This window comes from Furipterus horrens, unplaced genomic scaffold (genome assembly GCF_987537825.1).
Source record: "Furipterus horrens unplaced genomic scaffold, mFurHor1.1.pri manual_scaffold_5, whole genome shotgun sequence".
Taxonomy (NCBI): Eukaryota; Metazoa; Chordata; class Mammalia; order Chiroptera; family Furipteridae; genus Furipterus; species Furipterus horrens.
The window spans coordinates 122,774,983-122,799,926 of NW_028327175.1; the positions used below are offsets into that span (position 1 = coordinate 122,774,983).

General features: G+C 39.1%; 1 protein-coding gene across 1 annotated transcript in view; it reads left to right on the forward strand.

Annotated features, from left to right (window-relative positions):
• ITGAM (integrin subunit alpha M) overlaps positions 1-24,944 on the forward strand; it is a 79,277-nt gene that overhangs the window by 43,425 nt on the left and 10,908 nt on the right. Inside the window, exons 13-16 of the mRNA XM_090277681.1 lie at positions 15,280-15,420; positions 15,517-15,726; positions 23,637-23,767; positions 23,863-24,026. Of these exons, the coding sequence (XP_090133807.1) occupies positions 15,280-15,420; positions 15,517-15,726; positions 23,637-23,767; positions 23,863-24,026 (646 nt within the window). The remainder of the gene's footprint in view (positions 1-15,279; positions 15,421-15,516; positions 15,727-23,636; positions 23,768-23,862; positions 24,027-24,944) is intronic.

Genomic DNA, 24,944 nt, shown 5'->3' on the forward strand with positions numbered 1-24,944 from the left:
TTTTTGGAGGATTTGTTCTAGGTAAGTGAAATATGTCATTGGTATTTTAATAGGGATTGCATTGAATCTGTAAATTGCTTTGGGTAGTATGGCCATTTCGATTATGTTGATTCCTCCCATCCAAGAACATGGTATTTGCCTCCATTTATTTGTATCTTCCTTAATTTCTTTTTTCAATGTTATGTAATTTTTCAGAGTACAGGTCTTTTATCTCTTTGGTTAAGTTTACTTCTAGGTACTTTATTTTTCCTGTTGCTATAGTAAATGGTATTTTCTTTTTTGTCTCTTTCTCTGATATTTTATTGTTGGTGTACAGAAATGCCTTAGATTTCTGTATATTTATTTTGTACCCTGCTATTTTGCCAAATTCACTTATTATATCGAGTAGTTTTTTAGTGGAGTTTATAGGGTTTTCTATGTATACTATCATGTCGTCTGCATATAATGATAGTTTTACTTCTTTCCCAATTTGGATGCCTTTTATTTCTTTTTCTTGTCTGATTGCTGTGGCTAGGACTTCCAACACTATGTTGAATAGGAGTGGAGAGAGTGGACAGCCTTGTCTAGTTCCTGATTTCTGTGGGAATGCTTTCAGTTTTTGTCCATTGAGTATGATGTTGGCTTCAGGCTTCTCATTTATAGCCTTAATGATGTTAAGGTATGCTCCCTCTATTCCCATTTTGCTGAATGTTTTCATCATAAATGGGTGTTGTATTTTATCAACTGCTTTTTCAGCATCTATTGATATGATCATGTAATTTTTGTCTTTCATTTTGTTTCGGTGATGTATTTTATTTATTTATTTGCGAATATTAAACCATTCTTACATCCCTGGGATGAATCCCACTTGGTCATGGTGTATGATCTTTTTGATGTATTGCTGGATCCTGTTTGCCAATATTTTATTGAGGATTTTAGCATCTATGTTCATCAGTAATATTGGCCTGTAACTTTCTTTCTTTGTTGTGTCTTGACCTGGTTTTGGGATTAGGGTAATACTGGCTTCATAGAAAGTTTGGGATTTTTCCCTCTTCTTGGATTTTCTGGAATAGTTTGAGGAGGGTAGGAGTTAGTTCTTCCCTAAATGTTTTGTAAAATTCGCCTGTGAAGCCATCGTGTCCAGGGCTTTTGTGTGCAGGGAGATTTTTGATTACTGTTTCAATTTCCTTCTTTGTTATTGGTCTGTTGAGACTTTCTACTTCTTCTTGATTCAGTTTTGAAGGTTATATGTTTCTAGAAATTTGTCCATTGCTTCTAGGTTGTCAAATTTCTTGCCATACAGTTGTTTATAGTAATTTCTTACAATTGTTTGTATTTCTGAGGCATCAGTCGTGATTTCTCCTCTTTCATTTCTGATTTTGTTTATTTGGGTCTTCTCCCTTTTTTTTTCTTGATGATCCTGGCTAGAGGCTTGTCAATTTTGTTTATTTTTTCGAAGAACCAGCTTCTAGTTTCATTGATCTTTTGGATTGTTTGTTTAGTCTCCATGTCATTTAATTCTGCTCTGATCTTGATAATTTCCTTTCTTCTTCTTGCCCTAGGCTTTGTTTGTTGTTGTTGTTCTTGTTCTTGTAGCTGTAGGGTTAGATTTTTTATTTGAGATTCTTCTATCCTTTTCAGATATGCCTGTATTGCCATGAACTTCCCTCTTAGGACTGCTTTTGCTGTGTCCCATAGGTTTTGGGCTGTTGTGTGTTCATTGTCATTAGTTTCTAGAAATTTCTTGATTTCTTCTTTGATGTCATTGTTAACCCATTCATTATTTAATAGCATATTTTTCTCCATAAGTTTCGGTGTCTTTTTTTTTTTTCCCCTGAGGTTGGTTTTTAGTTTCAAGGCATTGTGGTTTGAAAAGATGCTTGATATGATTTCAATTTTCTTGAATTTCTTGAGGCTTGTTTTGTGTCCTATTATGTGGTCTATCTTTGAAAATGTCCCATGTACATTTGAAAAGAATATATATTTTGCTTCTTTGGGGTGAAAAGTTCTATATATATCAGTTAAGTCCATGTGGTTTAGTATGTTGTTCAATGCCTGTATATCCTTGGTGTTCCTTTGCTTCAATGATCTGTCTATTGTTGATAATGGAGTATTGAAGTCCCCTACTATGAGTGTGTTGTTGTTAATATCCTTCTTGTGGTCTTCTAGTATTTTCTTTATGTATTTGGGTGCTCCTATGTTGGGTGCATATATGTTCATCAGTGTTATATCTTCTTGATGGATTGTTCCTTTAAGTATTATGAAATGTCCTTCTTTGTCTCTTTTTATTGCCCTTGCTTTGAAATCCATTTTGTCTGATATGAGGACTGCTACCGCAGCTTTTTTTTCTAGTCCGTTTGCTTGGAATATTTTTTTATATCCCTTTACTTTCAGTCTATGTAAATCTTTTGTTTTGAGGTGTGTCTCTTGTAGACAGCAAATATGTGGGTCCTGTTTTCTTATCCATTCCATTACCCGATGTCTTTTAATTGGAGCATTTAATCCATTTACATTTAAGGTTATTATTGACAGGTGTTTATTCATTGCCCTTTGTACCTCTGTTCCTCTCCTCTTTTTTTCTTCTATTTTCTTAGAACATTTCCTTTAGCATATCTTGCAATGCTGGTTTGGTGGAGATGTATTCTTTTAGTCTTCCTTTGTCTGAGAAACTCCTTATTTCACCTTCCATTTTGAATGAGAGCCTTGCTCGGTAGAGTATTCTTGGTTGTAGGCTTTTGTTTTTCATTGCTTGAAATATTTTTGACCATTCCCTTCTGTCTTGTAGTGTTCCTGTTGAGAAATTGGTCAATAGCCTTATCTTAGTTCCCTTGTATATTATTTGCTGTTTTTCTCTTGCTGCTTTCAGGATTCTCTCTTTGTCTTTGAATGTTGCCATTTTAATTATGATGTGCCTTGGAGTGGGTTTTTTTGTTTGTTTGTTTGTTTTTTGGTTCCTCTTCATTGGAACTCTCTGTGCTTTCTGGACTTGCATAACTTTTTCTCTCAGCAGGATGGGAAAATTTTCTGTCACTATTTCTCCTATCAGTTTTTCTATTCCTTGTTCTTCTGATCCCTCTTTAATTCCAATGATTCTGATATTGTTTTACTTATGCTATCCTGTAATTTCCTTACTTCTTCTTCATAACTTTTCAATCTTTTTTCATTTTGCTGTATTGTCTGGGAATTTTTTTCTACATTATCTTCTAACTCACTAATACGATCCTCTGCTTTGTTTAGTCTGCTTTTGAGTGATTCTACTGTGTTTTTCAGTTCAGAGATTAAATTCTTCATTTCTTCCTGGTTCTTGTTGATAGTTTCTATGTCTTTTTTTATGCTGGTGTAGTTCTCTGCAAGTTCCCTGTAATTTTCTTGGAGCTGTTGGTAACTTCCTAGGAGGTTGTCATAGTTGTTTTTGAGGTTGTCGAGTATATTGAGCTTCTTCATCACCATTGTTTTGAATTCCGTGTCTGACATTTGGGCTATGTCTATTCCATCTACCTCTCTTTCTGGGGATTCCTCTTTTCTTTTCATTGAGAGGTTGTTTCTGCGTCTTACCATGTTGGATTTGTCTTGTTTGTTTTTGTTTTTTGAGTTTGTCTGCTTTGACTTCCCACCTTTGTGGTATGAGATTCTTTATAGGAGATCTGGGGGTTTCAGTGGTGCAGTCTCTTTGATCTCCTGAGCCTGACGTTCTTGGGTTATCCTTTATGTCGTTTGTTTATGCAGTCTGGTTATATTTCAGATGCTCCTTGGTAGGATCTTCCTTCTGGCTAGTTGATTGAGAGTCACTCTATCCACTTTGTCTTGAGTTCTTTTGTGGAGATGCTGTTAAAAACATAAACACACAGCCCAGGCAGCAGACTCACACCCTCAAAAATATCCCGCACCCTCTATCCCGCTATTGTCAGCCAACGAGCCAGTATTAATATAAATGTAGAGAGATTAGAGCTTTTATACTATAGATAAGAGTTGTTTTTAGGGAGGAAAAATATGATTTTTGAGAGAGGGGATGGTAGGTTAATAATAGTTGAGACTATGCAAGACAGTAGGTAATATTTACATTGTATGTTAATAATGATAGAAGAAAAGGAGGGAAGAATGCAGAATATAGTAAGAAAGTGGGATTGTATAGTATTGGATTTATATAGTAATTATATTCTATTTATTTAGAGTGAAAGGGAGGCTAAACTAGACACACAAACAAATAAACAAAAATTAAAGAGGAAGGATGAGAAGGAGAGATTGTATGAAACAAATTAGAAATATAGGTCCCCCCCTTAGGAAAGAAAAAAAATAAGAATTATAATTAAAATTAAATTTAGAATTAAAAATAAGAAATGAAAAAAATTTAGAGTAAAATAAAATACAAATAAAAAAACTAAGATAGAAATAGAAATTTAAAAAGTATATAAAAGGAATGTTTTTACTCAGTTCAGCCTTTGTGTGTCGTCTTCTTTCTCTGCGTCCACAGCTGGTCTAATGTGGCGGGTCAGAGATTCCTGTTCCTTGCAGCAGCGGTGTGCGCCCGCGGTGGCCAGCACGGCATGTTCCTTTGGCGCCTGTTGGAACTGGCCGAGGTGCTTTGGCGCGCGTGTGCCCCTGCATGCACAAGGCGGCCCAAGAGCTAGCCTCAGGCCTGCCGAGCTGCGCTCCCGGAGTTGGTCTCTCGCCTCTTAGGGCGGGGCCCCGGACACTTGTGCACAGTGGGAGAGAGCGTCTGTGAGTCGCTGCCACCCACTGTTCCTGCACCCACCTGGGTGGGCACAAGCAGAGCCTGAGCAAATGGTCTGCGCTCCGGCCTGGCGCCCACTGGAGCTGGCCAGGGGTGTCTGCGCACGGTGTTCTGCGTGTCCAGTGGACCCTCCCTGTGCCCATTGGGGCACTAATCTTATGTCTATTGGGGTGTGTCCAAGGGGCACCTGGATGCGCGGCCCCGCGCACCTGGGCCAGTGAATGAGGGCACTTCCCTATGCGCACCCCTGCGACCCAAGGGGAGGGTTGGGGAGTGGTTGAGCACACTTCTGCGCCTGCGCTCCTCAAGAATGTCCTATCACCCCCAAACTTTCCACCCCTCTCCGCAGTTCACAAGAGAAAAATATAAAGAAAAATTACATTCTCACATGCACAGCAGTATGCTGTTTCTTGTCTTTCAGCGCCAATGCCACCTGGTCGAGTCCCGTCTCTGCCAGCAGGCAGAGATCCGCTCTCCTCCCGATTCCTCTCTGGTGAAGTCTGTGGTCACCAAAAAGCCTTTGTGTACTTTCAGCCTCAGCTCGCAGCTCGGGTAGCCACCCCAGTCAGAAATCCCATCTTGTCCCTTTTTCCTCTGCCATCCTCACTAAACAGGTTGTTCCCAGATGGTTTTCTCTAATCCAGCAGTGCCAAGGCTTGACTCCTGCCAGTGTCCAGTTGCTCACTGAGATGTTCTGTCTGCAATTAGTCCAAACTACAGATGGGTCTCGGGAGCCTGAAAGCGTAGCCTCCCCTCACTCCTCTACCATCTTCCTATTTCCCTCTTTTTTTTTCTTGATGAGTCTGGGTAATGGTTTTTTTCCCCTCACCCAAGGATAGGTTTATTGATTTTAGAGTGAGAGAAGAATGGAAGGGGAATGAGGATGGGGAAAGAGAGAGAGAGAGAGAGAGAGAATGAAAAGACAGAAAGAGAGAGAGAGAAACATTGACACGACAGAAAAAAATCAATTGGTTGCCTCTTGTATGCATCTTGACTGGGGATTGAACCCACAGCGTAGGTATGTCTCCTGATGGTAATCAAACCCATGACCTTCTGGTGTATGAGATAATGCTCCAACCAACAGAGCCACCTGGCCAGGGTTGAAATTTTTCTTGTTTCTTGGGTAGGACTGTATTGCCATGAATTTTCCTCTTAGAACTACTTTGGCTGTTTCCCATAAATATTTTGATTGTTGTGTCTTCATCTTCATTTGTCTCAGGGTATTTTTTGTTCTCCCCTGATCTCATTGTTAACCCATTTATTGTTTAGTAGCATGTTACTTAGACTCCGTGGGTTTGTGTGTTTTTTAGTTTTCTTTTTGTAATTGATCTCTAATTTTATACCATCATGATTAGAGAAGATGCTTGATATGATTTCAATCTTAAATTTATTGAGACTTGTTTTGTGGCTTAACATGGGTTCTATCCTGAAAAACGTTCCATGTTCACTTGAAAAAAAATTATCTTCTGCTGCTCCTGATTCTAAAATATCAATTAATCCCATCTAGTTTAATGTGTCATTTAGGGCCACTGTTTTTTTGTGGACTTCCTGCCTGGATGATCTATTGATTTATGTCAGTGGGGTGTGCAAGTCCCTTACAATTACTATATTACTGTTGATCTTTCCCTTTATGTTCATCAATGTTTGCTTTAGATATTTTGGTGCTCATACATTGGATGCTTAGATGTTTATGAGAGTTACATCTTTTCATTTGAATTATCCACTTATCATTATGAAATGCCCTACTTTGTCTCTTGCTACAAGCTTTGTTTTAATGTATATTTTGTCTGGTATAAGTATTGCTATGCCAGTTTTAAAAATTTCCACTTTCATAAAGTATCTTTTTCTATACCTTTACTTTGTATGTCTTTTGATTCGAAGTGAGTCTGTTGTAGGCTGCATATTTTTTTAAATAATTTTTTTTTATTTATTGTTTTTTCTATTACAGTTGTCTCACTTTTTCCCCCATTGCTCCCCCCAGCCCTGCACACCCCTTCTCCCACAGTCAATCCCCACCCCGTTGTTCATGTCCATGAGTCATTTATACTAGTTCCTTGACTAGACCCTTTCCCTTTATTCCCCCTTCTCCCCTCCCCCCTCCCTGTAGGCAGCATATTTATGAGCCTTGTTTTATTTTTCTGTCTATTCAGCTATGATATATATTTTTATTGGAGCATTTAGTTCATTTACTTTTAAAGCAATTATTGATAGGTATGTAGTTATTGCCATTCTATTGTTTTCTGATTGTTTTTGTAGTTCTCTGTTCCTTTCCTATTTGCTTGCTCACTTCTTTTGTATGTTGATAACTTTCTATAATGTCATGTTTGGATTCCTTTCTCTTTATTTCTTGCATATCTCTTGTAGATTTTTGGTTTGTGGTTATTGTGTGTTTCATGTATACTAAGCTATATTTATAGCGGTCTATTTTAAGTTGATTGTCATTTAAGTTCAAACCCATTCTAAAATTACTACAATTTTTACTCAACCTGTGTGTCTTTGTTATTATTTTTTATTTCTTGTCTTTTTTTATCCCTTAATTTATTATTGTAATTATGCATGATCTTCCTACTTTTATCTTTTAACTTTGTGCTAGCTTTATAGTTGGTAGATAAACTGCTTTTACTAAATGTCTTTGTTTTGATCTTTTCTTAAAGAAGTTCCTTTAATATTTCTTGTAATAGTGGGTTAGTGGTGGTGAACTTTTTAAGGTTTTTCTTGTCTGGGAAATTCTTTATTTCTTCTTTGATTCTAAATGATAGCTTTGTTGGGTAGAGTAACCATGGTTGTAGGTCTTTGCTTTTCATCACCTTAAATATTTTGTGCTACTCCATTCTGGCCTGCTCCATTCTGTTAAGAAACCAGCTGACAATCTTATGGGAGCTCCGCTTTCTCTTGTTGCTTTTAAGATTCTCTTTTGTTTTTAACTTTTGGCATTTTAATTGTGATGTGTCTTGGTGTGGTCCTGTTTAGGTCTAACTTGTTTGGGACTCTCTGTACTTCCTGGACTTGTATGTCTATTTCCTTTGCCAGGTTAAGGAAGTTTTCATTCATTACTTCTCCAAACAGACTTTTAGTCCCTTCCTCTTTCTCTTCTTCTGGTACCCTTATGTTGTGAATGTTGGTATGCTTGATGTTGTCCCAGAGGTCCCTTAAACTATCCTTATTTTAAAATTCTTTTATCTTTCTGCTATTCCGATTGGATGTTTTCGGCTACCTTTCTTCCAGATTGCTGATTTGATCCTCTGCTTCATCTAATCTGTTCTTGATTCCCTCTAAAGTATTCTTCATTTCAATTATTGTATTCTTTATTTCTGACTAGTTCTTGTTTTCTGTCTCCTTGTTGGAGTTCTCACTGAATTAATCTATTCTTCTAAGTTCATTTTTTTGAACTCTGCATCTGATAGATTGCTTGTCTCCATTTTGATTCTTGATGTGGAGTTGTGTTCTGATTTTTTTCATCTGGAACATGTTTCATTAACACCTCATTTTGGCTGACTCCATGTTTGTTGCTATGTATTAGGTAGGGTTGCTGTGTCTCCCAATCTTGAGAGAATGGCTAATGTAGAAGGTGTTCTGTGGGCCTCAGTAGTGCAGTCTCCCTGGTCACTTTAATCAGGTGCTCCAGGTGTTTGTGTGTTCCTTCCTGCTGTAGTCGATCCTTGATTGCTGTTGGCATGTCTGTGTGTGGGGCTGACCCTTAGGTTGATTTTCTGTGAGGACTGGCTGTGACTACAATGGGTAGCTATTGTACTAAGGCTCGCCCCACAGAGTAGATGTCACTTTAGCAGGTCTCTGGTGCAAGCCTCATCTGCCCTTTGGATGTGTTATTTGTGTAATTGTTTTTGTGGTGCTCTGGTGTGTTCTGAAGCTAGCCACTGGGTGTGTTGGTTATGGAGCCTCTTGGGATGGGATCTAGTGTAGGCCAAAGTCAGCCTGCACTTGTGATGGCCTTGGGGTAACCTGGTAAGAGCTATAAAGTAATCTGCTGTTGGCTGCCACTTGTGCTGTGCTTGGAAGTGTTTGGGAGAGTCTATGTTGTGAACCAAGGCTGGTTGCTACTTGTATCAGGCTTGGGACCCTTTGGTGGGCATCATGATGCAAGCTGAGATAATCTGCCACTTGTGCTGGGCTTGTAGCTGCTTAGTTGAAACTATGTTTCAAACCAAGACTGGTTGTCCCTGTGCCAAGCTTGGGCCAGTTAGCAATAGGCAGAGGTATGCTTAATTTGTTTGGGGTTTGTGGATCTTTGAGAGAATTTGGAAAGTCCATAGCATGAGCTGAGATAGGCCACTTGTGGGGAGGAGCTGCTGGAGGAAGCTAGTGCCAGGTAGGTGAGTTGGGTGAGGCTGGTTCTCAGGGAGTCACCAGGGTTGGGGAACAGTGTTACGCAGGTTAATGGAAAGCTCATATTTGGTGCCTACCAGTGCTGAGCCCACTGGGTTGGAGGAGCCCTCAACAAGGAACAAGAGCGCCTATCTGCACTTCTGTCCCTGGAGAGAGTTGCCTTGACCCCTGCCTCTCCAGTCCTCACCCTGAAGTTAATTGATTTAGTTCCTTTTTATGTGTCATTGGCACTTCTGAGCTGCTTCCCCTATGCTGGAACTTAGAAGGGATGGTTTTGTGAGCAAGTGAGTTTGTGTATGGGTTGTTTAAGAGCAGTGTCTTGGTATCTAGCAGTTCTTTGTCTTTCTCGAACATAATCCAAAACTGGTTTTCACAGCCAGATATTGTAGGGGCTTCTCTTCCTGGCACCAGTGCCCCAGGCTGGGGCTGGGACCCCTCACTCTTCAGAGAAGACCTCCACAGACAAGATATCCCTCCCAATTCTTAATCACCACACCATGGGTGTGGGAACTGCCAATTCTGCATCTTCACCCCCACTACCAATTTTGACATGGCTTTTTCTTTATATCCTTAATTATAGGATATAACTTGTCTTCAGGTGGTTCAGCTAGTCTTCAGGTGATTCTCAGTGATGGTTGTTCTATAATTTAGTTGTATTTTTAAAAATATTTTAGTTATCTATTTTTAGAGAGAGGGAAAGGAAGGGAGAAAGAGAGGGAGAGAAATATCAATGTATGGTTGCTTCTTGCACACCCCCAGCCGGGGACCTGGCTTGCAACCCAGGCATGTGCCCTGACTGGGAATCGAACTGGTGACCCTTTGGTTCACAAGCCAGCACTCAATCTGCTGAGCCACACCAGCAGGGCTAATTTAGTTGTAATCTTGATGTGATCACAGGTGGAGGTGAGAACAAAGTTTAACTACTCTGCTATCTTGACCAAAAGCTTTTATTCAACTAATTTTCAATAAAGGCACAAACACAATTCAACGGATAGTTCAGTAGTGTTGGAATAATTGAACATGTATAGGAAAAAAACAAAATAAAATAAAAACCTCTACCCATATTTTATACCATATTAAGATTAATGTAAAATACATTGTAGAGCTTAATGTAGAATCTAAAACCACAATACTATAGTCAAGATCAGAGTGAAAATAAATGACATAGAGCCTTAAAAAAATCTAAAAGATCATGAATTTAGGAGCTGGTTCTTTGAAAAGATAAACAAAATTAATGAACCTTTAATTAGACTCATCAAGAAAAAGAGAGGACCCAAATTAGTAAAATAAGATACCACAGAAAACTCCCAGCAAACAAAAATCCTGAACTAGATGGTTTCACAGGCGAATTTTACCAATCATTCAGAGAACTAATACCTATTCTTCTCAAACTATTCCAAAAAGATTCAAGATGAGGCAAGGCTTCCAAGCTCTTTTTATGAGGCCAGTATTATCCTTATTCCAAAACCAGGTAAAGACAAAACAAAAAAAGAAAACTATCGCCTAGTATCCCTGATTAACATTGATGCTAAAGTCCTCAACAAAAACAAGATCTAGGAATACATATAAAAAAATCAGAGGCGATTCCTATGGGCCACCATGAGTGACCAAGAGTCTCTGTTCCCCACCTCCCCCTTTCCCCCTTTCTTGCTTCCCACTAAGCAAAAACCAAACCAAAACAAACCAAAACAGAACAAAAATCATAACACTATGATCCAGTGGGATTTGTTGTGGGGATGCAAGGTTGGTACAATAGTCACATATCAATAAATGTGATACATTACATAAACAAAAGGTAAGATAAAGGTCATGTGATCATATCAATAAATGCAGAAAAAGCATTTGATAAAACCCAGCACCCATTTATGATAAAAACTCTAAGCAAAGTGGGAATAGAGGAGTCATACCTCAACATAATAAAGGACATATATAAAAAAGCCTACAGCCAACATCATACTCAATGGGCAAAACTAAAAACATTTTCTTTAAGATCAGGAACAAGACAAGGATGTCCACTTTCACCACTCTTATTCAATATATCGCTGGAAGTCCTCAGCCAGATGATCGGACAAGAAGAAATAAAAGGCATCTAAACTGAAAAGGAGGAAGTAAAACTGTCCTTATTTGCAGATGACATGATAGTGTACATAGATAACTCTATAGGTTCCACCAAAAAATTACTAGACCTAATAAATGAATTTGACAAAGTAGTGGGTTACCAAATCAATACTCAGAAATCAATGGCATTTCTATATACCAATAATGAACTATCAGAAAGAGAAACTAAGAAAACAATTCTATTTACTACTGCAACAACAACAACAACAACAACAAAAAGAATGAGGTACCTAGAAATAAATTTAACCAAGGAGGTAAAAGACCTGTATTTAGAAAACAATAGGACATTGAAGAAAGAAATTAAGGAAGATATAAAAATAAATGGAAGCATATACTGTGTTCATGGATTGGAAGAATTAACATCATTAAAATGTCCATACTACCCAAAGCAATCTATAGATTCAATGCAATTCCTATTAAAATACTAATGGCATATTTCACAGATCTAGAACAAATATTCCAAAAATTTATATGGAACAAAAAAAGACCTGAATAGCCTCAGCAATCTAGAGAAAGAAGAACAAAGTTGGAAGTATTACACAATACCCGATATCAAACTATACTATAAGGCCAACTGTAATCAAAACAGTCTGGTACTGGCATAAGAACAGATACATAGATCAGTGAAACAGAATACTAGAGAGCCCAGAAATAAACCCAAGTCTTTATGGTCAGTTAATATTCAACAAAGGAGGCAAGAGTATACATGGAATAAAGGCAGTCTCTTCAATAAATGGTGTTGGGAGAACTGGACTAGTACACTAGTACTTGCAAAAAAAAAAAAAAAGGAAACTAGAACATCATCTCACACCATACACTAGGATAAATGAAAAATAAATAAAAGAGTTAAATATAAGTTACAATACCATAAAAATTATAGAAGAATACATAGGCAGCAAAATTTCAGATATCTTGTGTAGCAATATTTTTGCTGATGTATCTCCTAAGGCTCTGGAAACAAAGGAGAAAATTAATAAATGGGACTACACCAAATTAAAAAGCTTCTCACAGGTAAAGAAAATATCAGCAAGATAAAAAGGGAACCCACTGTGTGGGAGAACATATTTGCCAATGATACATTGGACAAGGGTCTAATCTCCAAAATAGATCAAGAGCTCATATGACTCAACACCAGAAAGACAAACAATTCAATTAAAAAATGGGCAAAGGACCTGAATAGACACTTCTCCAAGGAGGACATATAGAGGGCCCATAGACATATGAAAAAATTCTCAACATCACTAGCAATCAGAGAGATGCAAATAAAAACCACAACGAGATACCACCTCATACAAGTCAGAATGGCCATCATTAACAAATCAACAAACGACAAATTCTGGCAAGTACATGGAGAAAAGGGAACCCTAGTGCACTATTGGTGGGAATGAAGATTGGTGCAACCACTCTGGAAAACAGTATGGAGTTTCCTCACAAAATTAAAAATGGTCCAGCAATTCCACTTCTGGGAATATACCCAAAGAATCCCAAAACACTAATTCAAAAGAATATTTGCACCCCTATGTTCATAGCAGCATTATTTATAATAGCAAAGATTTGGAAACAGCCTAAGTGCCCATCAGTATATGAATGGATAAAAAAGCTGTGGTACATTTGCACAAAGGAATACTATCAAGCAGTAAAAAAGAAAGCATTCTTACCATTTGCGACAGCATGGATGGAACTGGAGACTATATGCTGAGTGAAATAAGCCAGTCAATGAAGGACACATACCATACGATTTCACTTATAACTGGAATCTAATGAAAAAAAATAAATGAGTGAGCAAAATAGAATCAGCGGCACAGAAACATGGAACAGACTGACGGCAGTAAGAGGGGAAGTGGGAGGTGGGTACTGGTTGAAAGAAGGTGAGGGGATTAGACAAAGGACATATATGCATGGCCCATGGATATGAAAAATGATGTGGGAATTGACTGTGGGAATCAGGTGGGCTGGGGGGAGGGAGGAGAAAGGTGGAAAATTGGGGCAACTGTAATAGCATAAACAATTAAAAAGACTAAAAAACTAAATAAACTAACTCTTTCTTGAAAAAAAAAACACTACAATACTTGTGGAAGAAAACATAGGAGGAAATCTTCATGGCCTGTGTTATGCAAAGCATGGTCTAGAAAGACACTGTTAAGAGAATGAACAGATAAGCTACAGACTGGGAAAAGTATTTGTAAGTTTTATTTTTTATTATATGTCTGACAAAGGACATATGTAGAATATATAAAGGACTCTTAAAATTTAACAATAAGAAACAATCTAAAAAATAAGCAAAATATTTGAACAGATACCTCACCAAAAAAAGACATATGAATGGCAAATAAGCACCTGAACACGTGTTCCATGCTATTAGTCATTAAGGAGATGCAATTAAAATTGCAATAAGATACTACTGCTCATGTATTAGAATAGTTGACATAAAAACAATAAACTGGCAAGGATGTGCAGCAACTAAAACTCTCTTACTTTGCTGTCAGAACAGAAAATGGCATGCCTATTTTGGAAAAGTTTGTCAATATCTTATAAAGTTCAATATGCAGTTACCACACCAGGAATCCTTCTCTTAGATATTTACTACTTACCTAGGAGAAATAAGAACAGATATTTGCATGAAAACCTTTGTGTGAATGTTTATAGTGGATCTATTTATAATCACCCAAAACTAGAAACAACCCTTGTGTCACTCTGCTGGGGAATACCAATCAGAAGTAAAAAGGAATGGATTATTGGTACACGCTACACCATGGATAAATATTTTTAAAAATAAGTTAAAGGAAGATTTTGTTTATTTATTTTTAGAGAAAAGGGAAGGTAGGGAGAAAGAGAGGGAGAGGAACATCAATCGGCTGCCTCCTGCACACTCCCTGACTGGTGACCACATCTGCAATCCAGGCGTGTGCCCTGACGGGGACTCAAGCTGGCAACTTTTTGCTTTGCAGGATAAGGCCCAACCAACTGAACCACACTGGTCAGGGCACCATGGATGAATCTTAAATGCATTAGTCTAGTGAAACAAGCCAGACCTGATAGGCTACCTACTCTATAATTTCATTTATAATGACATTTTGGAAAAGGAGAAGCTATAGGAATGGAAAAAAGATCAGTGGTTTCCAGGGATTGAGGGAAGAGGTTGATTACAGTGGGGCATGAGGGAATACTTTTGGGATGAGGAGACTGTTCTATATCTTGATCATGGTGGTGGATACGTGACTATGTGTTTTGTCAAAACTCATAAAACTACTCTAAAAACACTGAATTTTATAGTAAGTTGTACCCCCCAAAACCTGACCTAAAAACATAAAAATCTTACTGACTTTAGGATGAAGCTTAAATGCCTTTGTTGGTCTGTCAGGCCTCTCTCAATGCTGTGTGGGGCAGGAGTCAGATTGCAGTGAGCCACATCTTCGTCTCCTGCAGTTTTCCTTCCTAGATCTTGCCCCAGTTTGAAATTGCTGTAGACACCTCCCTGTTTACCTGTTACTATTCCCTATGCTCCACCCTGCTGCATCGAGTGCCCTGAAAGGCTCTGTGTCTCCAAACCCTTGTCTGTTGAATGAATGAATGAATGAATGAATGAGTGAATGACTAAACTGATGAATCCTGTGGGTGAATTCTACATATTGACATTGAACATAATTTTAAAAGGTAGACATTATTTTTCAATGTCACACAAAAATATTCCTGTAGTAAGTTATTTTTAATCCAAGCCAGTTGATTCCTTATTAGCCAGACTGCCAACTTTGATTTATTACCTCCACCAAAGACTTCCGAAGTACAGTTATTGAAAATATATCCTATCTGCTCTTCCAAGGCTTTTCTGTCTGTAGTTTCCAATCCAACTTCTCCTTTGCTATCTTAATAATCTCCCTGCAACACCATTTGGGGTAAAATCCTTACCCACAGCCCATCATCTCTATAATATGCCACTCTCTCTGTCAGCACATTCAGATGAGATTTTATCATGAATCATATAGAGGATCTCACATTTACTCCAAAGGGCTTTCCCCAGCAGGCATGATATTTCTTCACAGGGAGAAAACTCCCACCCTCTGACTTACGTGGGAAGAGTTACACGATCCTGGCCTCATCTCTTTCAGATTGGCTCCTACTTTGGGGCCTCCCTCTGCTCCGTGGATGTGGACAGAGATGGCAGCTCCGACCTGGTCCTCATCGGGGCTCCCCATTACTATGAGCCAACCCGGGGGGGGCAGGTGTCGGTGTGCCCCTTGCCCCGGGGGGTGAGTGGCTGATGATGAGACGTGGGCTGGGTGGGGCCTGGGTGTGGGGTGGAGGGGCTGCCCACGTTGGGAACTGACGCTGGTTTTGTTCTGCAGAGGGCTAAGTGGCGGTGTGAGGTCATTCTCCGTGGGGAGCAGGGACACCCCTGGGGCCGCTTTGGGGCAGCCCTGACAGTGCTGGGGGACGTGAATGGGGACAAGCTGACAGATGTGGCCATCGGGGCCCCGGGAGAACAGGAGAACCAGGGTGCGGTCTACCTGTTTCATGGAACCTTGGGACTGGTCATCAGCTTCTCCCACAGTCAGGTAAGACCCCACCACTGTCCCTGTCAGGACAGTAACCTCTTTACTGACCTGTCCCTTATAATTCAATGTTCCCACAGCTGCCAGATTCGTTCTCCCATTACTTCTTTTAGAACCTTTAAAAATAATAACACACTTCACAGAAACCTCAAGAACTCCTCAATTCTAGATTAATTCTTACCACAATGACAGGAGGTGCATGGGGGCACCAACACTCGCACTGTACACTGAGTAGATTAAGACGTGGGGGTGATAAATGGCAAGCTGGAAGTGTTGGGATGGAGGCATTCCTTTTTTTCTGAGTCTCAGTCTTGGAAGGGTAACCAACAGTCCTGGCTTGCTTACATCTGTCCTGGTTTTCGACTGAAAGTCTTTCATCTCAGGAAACCCTTGCAGTTGGTCATCCTCGCATGGCTGCATGCTTCATGGGGTTGTGACCTGTGCAGTCATGCAGGGCTCCGCTCTCAGGAAATTTAGAAAAATTTCAAATTTACAAGCAAAGTTGAAAGAATTGAACACTGAACACCCATATTTACAGTCTAGACTGTACAATGAACATTTTCCTAGATTTACTTGATCACATACCCACTCTTTTCAAAGTAAGTTGTAACATCAATCCACTTCACCTGCAAATATTTCAGCATGTACATCATTAACTAGAAGTCAGTATTTGTTTACTGTTATTTTTATTTTTTATTTATTTTTATTTTATTTTTTAAATTTATTTTTATTGTTTTTCTATTGCAGTTGTCCCACTTTTTCCCCCATTGCTCCTCCCCTACCTAGCCCTCCCTTCTCCCACAGTTAATCTCCACCTCGGTGTCCATGTCCATGGGTTATTTATACTAGTTCCTTTACTAAGCCCTTCCCCTACTTACCCCCTGCTCTCCCTCCCCTTCCCCCCTTATAACTGTTACTCTGTTCCTTGTTTACATGCCTCTGGTTCCATTTTGTTCATTTGTTTGTGGTGTTCATTAGTCTCCTGTAATAGGTGATAGCATATGGTATTTTTCTTTCATTGCCTGGATTCGCTAGCATAATTCTCTCTAGTTCCATCTATGTTATCGCAAATGGTAGGAGTTCCTTCTTTCTTTCTGCTGCATAGTATTCCATTGTGTAAATGTACCACAGTTTTTTAATCCATTCATCCACAGATGGGCACTTAGGCTGTTGCCAGCACTTGGCTATTGTAAATAGTGCTGCTATGAACATAGGGGCGCATAGGTTCTTTTGAATTGGGATTTCAGGATTTTTGGGGTATAATCCTAGCAGTGGAATTGCTGGTTAAAAAGGCAGTTCCATTTTTAGTTTTTTTTTTTTTTAGGAAATTCCATACTGTTTTCCATAGTGGCTGCACCAGTCTGCATTCCCACCAGCAGTGCACTAGGGTTCCCATTTCTCCACATCCTTGCCAGCACTTGTTTGTTGATTTGTTGATGCTTGCCATTCTGACTGGTGTAAAGTGGTATCTCATTGTGGTTTTTATTTGCATCTCTCTGATGGCTAGTGATGTTGAGCATTCTTTCATAAGCCTATGGACCCTCTGTATATCCTCCTTGGAGATGTGTTTGTTCAGGTCCTTTGCCCATTTTTTAATTGGGCTGTCTGTATTCCTGGTGATGAGACATGTAAGTTCTTTATATATTTTGGAGATCAGTCCCTTGTCTGAGGTATCATTGGCAAATATGTTTTCCCATACAGTTGGTTCCCTTTTCATCTTGCTGATGTTTTCTTTTGCTGAGCAGAAACTCTAGTTTGATGTAGTCCCATTTGTTTATTCTTTCCTTTATCTTCCTTGCCTTAGGAGATGTATTGGTGAACATATTGCTACATGGGATCTCAAATTTTCCTGCCTATGTTTTCCTCTGGGACTTTTATAGTGTCATGGCTTATATTTAAGTCTTTGATCCATCTTGAGTTAACTCTGGTGTGTGGTGTAAGTTGGTGGTCTAGTTTTGTTTTTTTTGCACATCCCTGTCCAGTTCTCCCAGCACCATTTGTTGAAGAGGCTCTTCTCATTCCATTTTATGTTCCTTCTACTTTTGTCGACTGTTACTTGACCATATAGACTGGGGTTTATTTCTGGGCTCTCTCTTCTGTTCCATTGATCTATATGTCTGTTCTTATGCCAGTACCAGGCTGTTTTGATTACAGTGGCTTTGTAGTATAGTTTGATGTCAGGTATTGTAATTCCTGCTACTGTGTTCTTCTGTCTCAAAATTGCTGAGGCTATTCAAGGTCTTTTTTGGTTCCATATAAATTTTTGAAGTATTTGTTCTAGGTCTGTGAAATATGTCACGGGTATTTTAATAGGGATTGCGTTGAATCTATAAATTGCTTTGGGTAGTATGGACATTGTAATGATGTTGATTCTTCCCATCCATAAACATGGTATATGCTTCCATTTATTTGTATCTTCTTTAATTTCTTTCTTCAGTGTTATGTAGTTTTCTGAGTACAGGTCTTTTATCTCTTTGGTTAAGTTTATTCCTACGTACTTTATTTTTCTTGTTGCTATAAAAAATGGGATTTTTTTCTAGTTTCTATCTCTGAGATTTTATTGTTGGTGTACAGAAATGGCTTTGATTTCTGAATATTGACTTTGTACTCTGCTATTTTGCCAAATTCACTTATTAGGTCCAGTAGTTTTTTAGTGAAGTCTATAGGGTTTTCATTTCATGCTATCATGTCATCTGCAAATAATGACAGTTTTACTTCCTCTTTTCCAATTTGGATGCCTTTTATTTCTTTTTCTTGTCTGATTTCTGTGGCTAGAACTTCCAAGACTATGTTGAATAGGAGTGGAGAGAGTGGACATTGTTGTTTTGTTCCTGTTCTCAGGAGGAATGCTTTCAGTTTTTGTCCATTGAGTATGATGTTGGCTTCAGGTTTCTCCTATATAGCCTTAATTATGTTGAGGTATGCTCCCTCTATTCCCATTTTGCTGAGTGTTTTCATCATAAATGGGTGTTATACTTTATCAAATGCTTTTTCAGCATCTACTGATATGGTCATGTGATTTTTGTCTCTCATTTTGTCTATGTGGTGTATTACTTTTATTGATTTGCGAATATTAAACCATCCTTGCATCCCTGGGATGAATCCCACTTGATTGTGGTGTATGATGTTTCTAATGTGTTGCTGGATCTGGTTTGCCAATGTTTCATTGAGGATTTTAGCCTCTATGTTCATCAGCGATATTGGCCTGTAGTTTTCTTTCTTTGTTGTGTCTTGACCTAATTTTGGAATTAGGGTAATAGTGGCTTCATAGAAAGAGTTTGGGAGTCTTCTCTCTTCTTGGATTTTTTGGAATAGTGTGAGAAGGATAGGCATTAGTTTTTTCCTTAATGTTTTGTAAAATTTGCCTGTGAAGCCATCCAATCCAGGGCTTTTGTGTGCTGGGAGTTTTTGATTACTGCTTCAATTTCACTCTTTGTTATCAGTCTGTTCAGGCTTTCTGCTTCTTCTTGATTCAGTTTTGGAAGACTATATGTTTCTAGAGATTTGTCCATTTCATCTAAGTTGTCAAGTTTCTTGCCGTACAGCTCTTTGTAGTAATTTCTTACAATCCTTTGTATTTCTGTGATATCACTTGTGATTTTTCCTCTTTCATTTCTGATTTTGTTTATTTGGGTCCTCTCTCTTTTTTTCTTGATGAGTCTGGCTAAAGGCTTGTCAATTTTGTTTATCTTTTCAAAGAACAAGCTCCTACTTTTGTTGATTTTTTGAATTGTTTGTTTAGTCTCTATGTCATTTAATTCTGCTCTGATCTTGATTATTTCCTTCAATCTACTCGCTCTGGGCTGTGTTTGTTGTTGTTCCTCTAGGTCTTGTAGCTGTAGGGTTAGATTTTTTATTTGAGATTCTTCTATCCTTTTCAGATATGCCCGTATTGCTATGAACTTTCCTCTCAGGACTGCTTTCGCTGTGTCCCATAGGTTTTGGGTTGTTGTGTGTTCATTATCCTTTGTTTCCAGAAACTTTTTTATTTCTTCCTTGATGTAATTGTTAACCCACTCATTAATTAATAGCATGTTATTCATGCTCCATGAGTCTGAATGTCTGAGTTTTTTTCCTTGAGGTTGATTTCTAGTTTCAAGGCATTGTGATCTGAGAAGATGCTTGATATAATTTCAATTTTCTTGAATTTGTGGGGGCTTGTTTTGTGTCCTACCACATGGTTTTTCTTTAAAAATGTTCCATGTGCACTTGAAAAGAATGTATATTTTTCTTCTTTGGGGAGAAAAGTTCTATATATATCAACTAAGTCCATTTGATCTAGGGTGTTGTTCAATGCCTGCATATCCTTGGTGTTTCTTTGCTTCAAAGACCTGTCCATCATTCACAATGGGTGTTAAATTCCCTGTTGTTATTCTTCTTGTAGTCTTCCAAGATTTTCCTTATATATTTGGGTGCTCCTATGTTGGGTGCATATATGTTTACCAGGGTTATATCTTCTTGATGGATTGTTCCCTTGAGTATTATGAAATGTCCTTCTTTGTCTCTTTTTATGGCCTTTGCTTTGAAATATGTTTTGTCTGATATAAGTATTGCTATCCCAACTTATTTTTCATGTCTATTTGCCTGGAATACTTTTTTCCTTCACTTCACTTTCAGTCTGCATAGATCTTTTGTTTTGAGGTATGTCTCTTGTAGACAGCATATATGTGGGTCATGTTTTCGTATCCATTCTGCTACTCTATGTCTTTTGATTGGAGCATTTAATCCATTTACATTTATTACATTATTATTGACAGGTGTTTATTCATTTCCCTTTGTACCTCTGTTCCTCTCCCTCTCTCTTGTTATTCTTTTTCTTAAAACATTCCCTTTAGCATCTCTTGCAATGCTGGTTTAATTATTATGTGACTTGGAGTGGACCTCTTTGGGTTCATCTTTATTGGGACCCTCTGTCCTTCCTGGACTTGCATGACTTTTTCTCTCCTCAAGTTAGGGAAATTCTCTGTCATTACTTTTTAAATCAGGTTTTCAATCCCATGCTCCTCTTCTTCTCCTTCTTGTATCTCTATGATATGGATATTGTTTTGTTTCATGTTGTCCTGAAGTTCTCTTAAGCCCTATTTATTCTTTTTAAGTATTTTTTCATGTTGTGCATTGTCTGGGAATTTTTTTCTACATTGTCCTGTAACTTACTGTAATTCTCTGCTTTGTTTAGCCTGCTTTTGGTTGTTTCTACTGTGTTCTTTAATTCAGAAATTGTATTCTTCATTTTTTCCTGGTTCTTATTGATAGATTCTATGTCCTTTTTTTATGCTGGTGTAGTCCTCAGTAAGTTCCATGTAGCTTCCCTGGAATTCTTTGTAGTTTTCTTTGAGTTTGTTGAGTTCATTGAGCTTCCTCATTACTGTTGTTTTGAATTCCATGTCTGATAGTTTTCTTGCCTCTATTTCATCTATCCCTCCTTCTGGGAATTTCTCCTTTCCTTTTTGTGGAGTGTTGTTTCTGTTTGTTTGGGTGTTATTTCATCTTGCCATTTTGGGCACTGGTCTTGTTTGTTTCTGCTTCTTAGATTGATCTGCTTTTATTTCATGCCTTTGTGGTGAGACCTTCTGTGGTAGGAGTCTGTGTGATTCAGTGGTGCAGACTCCTTGATCTCCTTAACTTGATGCTCTTGGGATGCCCTTTATGCCTTTTATTTGGAGTCTCTAGTAGTATTTAGTTTTGTTCGTTGTGTTGCTCTTTGGTGGGTTCTTTCCTTAAATTAGCCGACAAGAGTCACTCTGCCCACTTCTGACAGTTGTTGAGCTGCCTCTGGCTGATGCCTCTTAGAGGGGAGTAGTCTGCTTATGAGATTTCTCCTGTAGCACAGAGGTTGAGTCTGCTCTAGGATCTGGTCTGCTGCTCCTCTAGTTTTTTTTTCCAGAACCAGTGTAAAATTTTCCAAAGCTCCCCTAGTTCATTTCACCTTCTTTCAGCTGCAGCCCAGTCGAGCGTGGCAAGTGCACTTTTTCCTGCCAGTCGGCAGGTATGTCGGGGCTGCAGGATGGGTGTGAGGATGGGTGGGCATTCCCTTGTGCTGGTATGCAGGCTGGGGGGCATTCCTCTGTGTGCCAGCAGGCAGGCCAGGGGTGTTCTTCCATGCTGGCTGGGGCTGTGTGGGTTGGTGATGTTTCCCTGCGCTGGTGGTGCGCAGGCCGAAGGCGTTCCCTCATGCTGGCTGGCATGTGCATGGGCCGGTAGCTATCCCCTGTTCCTGTTTACTGTTATTTTTAATATTAAATTTACAAACAGGAAATGCACAAATCTTTAGGCATTCAATGATTTTTGACAAATGCATGCACCTGTTATAACTCACCTATCAAAATACAGAACACCGTCATCACTCCAGAAAGTTCCCTCCTGCTTCTTCCCAGTCAATTTCTGACCCCACTCTGTTCCAGCAGAAACTACTGTTTTGATTATTTTTTTCCACAGATTAGAATTTCCCATTCAAGAACTATGTAGGCCTCAGTACTTTTTTTACAGGCTCTTTAGTTGCAGCCAAAGACCTCTGCCTTACCTATTTCTCTCTCTGCCTTGGAGCCTCTTTTCACAATTGTGTGAATATTATAATTATGCCTCTTCTCATTGGTACCTGTTGCTTCTCTGTGTAAATGGAGTTTGAAGGCTCTGGTTTGACTTTGTTTTTATTACAAAAGCTTTACATACTTGTATAAATTTATACATCTAAAGTAAACAGTGAAAGCCCTACTTCCCCTCATCTGTACCATAACTCACTTCACAAAGGAAAACAAGAGTAAGGGGAGGGTACTTTATGTGTCTGAACGCATGCACACATACCTCACAGATTTTGGAATTAAAAACAAATGCAAAAAGGATCATGCTATCCTATTGTTCTATTGTTTGTGTTTTTCACTTGCTTTTTCCCCTATGATTGGGGCAGTGAGGGAGTGCTTGGTGTCTGGACAAGCAAATAGGCTGTGGATTTCCCAATTACCATGTTATATATAATTTCAAAACAAAACTCCACCCCAACAGAATACAATAGTTTCTTCCTCAAAAAATTTGAGTTATGATATACGTGAAGTAAACACACAAATCTTAACTGATGAATTTTTACATATCTGTGAACCTGAGTAAGAACCGCTTAATATTAAGATAGAGTAAATTTCCAGCACCCCATGCTTCCTTTCAGTTGACAAAACCACTTTAAAAATCAAGGTAAAGTATACATGACATAAAATTTACCATTTTAGAGTGTATAGTTCAGTGGCATGAAATACATGACAAAAACACTAAATTTCTTTTTATTTGGCTGTTAGTCTTTCAGTGTAACTCTTACACATAGACTAGTGAGTCAAAATTGTTTTAAAGGCTGATTATGAAAAACAACAATTTTCACACCTACGGTGTGATTTCCTCTTTATTTCCTCTAGTCTTGAAGAAACCACTTTTAGCTCTTTCAGTGATTCTCCATACTTGACATGATTATTTTGCTACTTCTTGATTTTTGTTTTAGCATTGACTTCTCACCACAGGAGTTGAGGACTGAGCTCTTTCAGACCACTTTGCCACATATTCACATGCCTTCCACCCCTCCCCCACTCCTTATATTTATGTGATAATTTTGGTTAAATCAATATTCAATGTTTGCGCTATCCTGACCATGTAAATGAGATTCAGCTGAGTCAAATGGTATGCTTATGCTATGCTACTTTTTTCCTGTAAACTATTTGCTTTCTCTCAAAAACCCAGGTAATTAATGGAAACTTTGGGTGCCTTCTCAAGACTGTGGTTTAAAGCTAAATACTTGACTTGATTCCTGAGAAATTGTGGGAAATGAGACTTGACTGGAGCCCAGACAATCTCTCCTTGAGTCATCCTGGGCAACCGAGCTACACACTTCCCTTTTTTTCCCATTCCCTTTCTCCCCTCCTCTTTTCTATTCTCAGCGAATTACAGGTTCCCAGCTGTCCCCCAGGATCCAGTATTTTGGTCAGTCACTGAGTGGGGGCCAGGACCTCACAATGGATGGATTGGTGGACCTGGCTGTAGGGGCGCAGGGACATGCGCTGCTGCTCAGGTGAGAACCTCTTTCGGAGCATACCAGGTTACTTTCCTTTTAAGGAGCAGCTTCACTGTCTGAAGATCCTTGATGGCTCTTTGGTGTCTCTACAGGTCCCAGCCTGTGCTGAGAGTTGAGGTGACCATGGACTTCACACCCAGGGAATTGGTGAGGAGTGTATTTGAGTGTCAGGAACATGTGGTGAAAGGCCGGAATGCTGGGGAGGTCAGAGTCTGCCTCCGTGTCCACAAGAACACACAGGGCCGACTGAGAGAAGGTGAGACCGGGGGGCTAAGTCTCAATAGGTTAAAAGACTGGAGGCATTAACAGGTAGCCCAGCCTTCTCAACCATTTTGGCAGTTCAGAGCAAAGTGCTCACAGGCTCCAACAGCCTTCTCCAAGCTTGGCTGGAGTAAGCAGCTGATTCCCCTGCTGGGTTGGGAGGCCCAGCAAACCCATTGAACAAGTGAGCATGTAGCACTCCCTTATTGTCTTCAGTTCTCCAGATAACCAAGGGCCCCACACTTGTGAATTAACTGGGATATTTTTTATTTTTTAACTGAGAACTCATTTAAAGGAGAGTTGGTGTTGATGAAGATAAATACAAATCCACAAAGCATTCAGACATGCATTTTATCACAACAAACTTGTCTTCTTCCTTTGTTTTTATTTCTAAGGACTGATATTGTGCTTAAGGTAGGGGAATAGTAGTGGTAGTACTAGAGAGAAATAGGGGGAAGTCATAAAAGTAGGTTTCTAGCAGTAATCTTACTGGGCTGAGGAGACAGCAGTCAGAATTTGGGGCAGCCAGCATGGCTAGAAATTGAGAGCAAAGTCTTGGCGAGTAGAGGATTGCAGAGAAAGAATCCCCAAATCTACATAGAAATTCCTCTCAAAGCATCGGCTGACTCTTAAGCCATGCATATTCAGGCCAATACTCCAAGGACCTCAGTAGAAGACAGCAACTTCAGAGCTAAAGAGTTGAGCAGAAATTCAGCAGCTTCCCATTGCTGGGGAAACAGAGATTTGGGAGGGGCCTTTATAAACAACTTAGTCTTTCTCTTGGGACAATGTCCATTATATTCATCAATCAGGAGAAACAACAGACAATAAAAAGAGACTCACAGGTGCTTCATAAGTTAGAGTTATCAGATAGGAGTTTAAAAATAACTCCAATTAACGTCTTCAAGAAAAA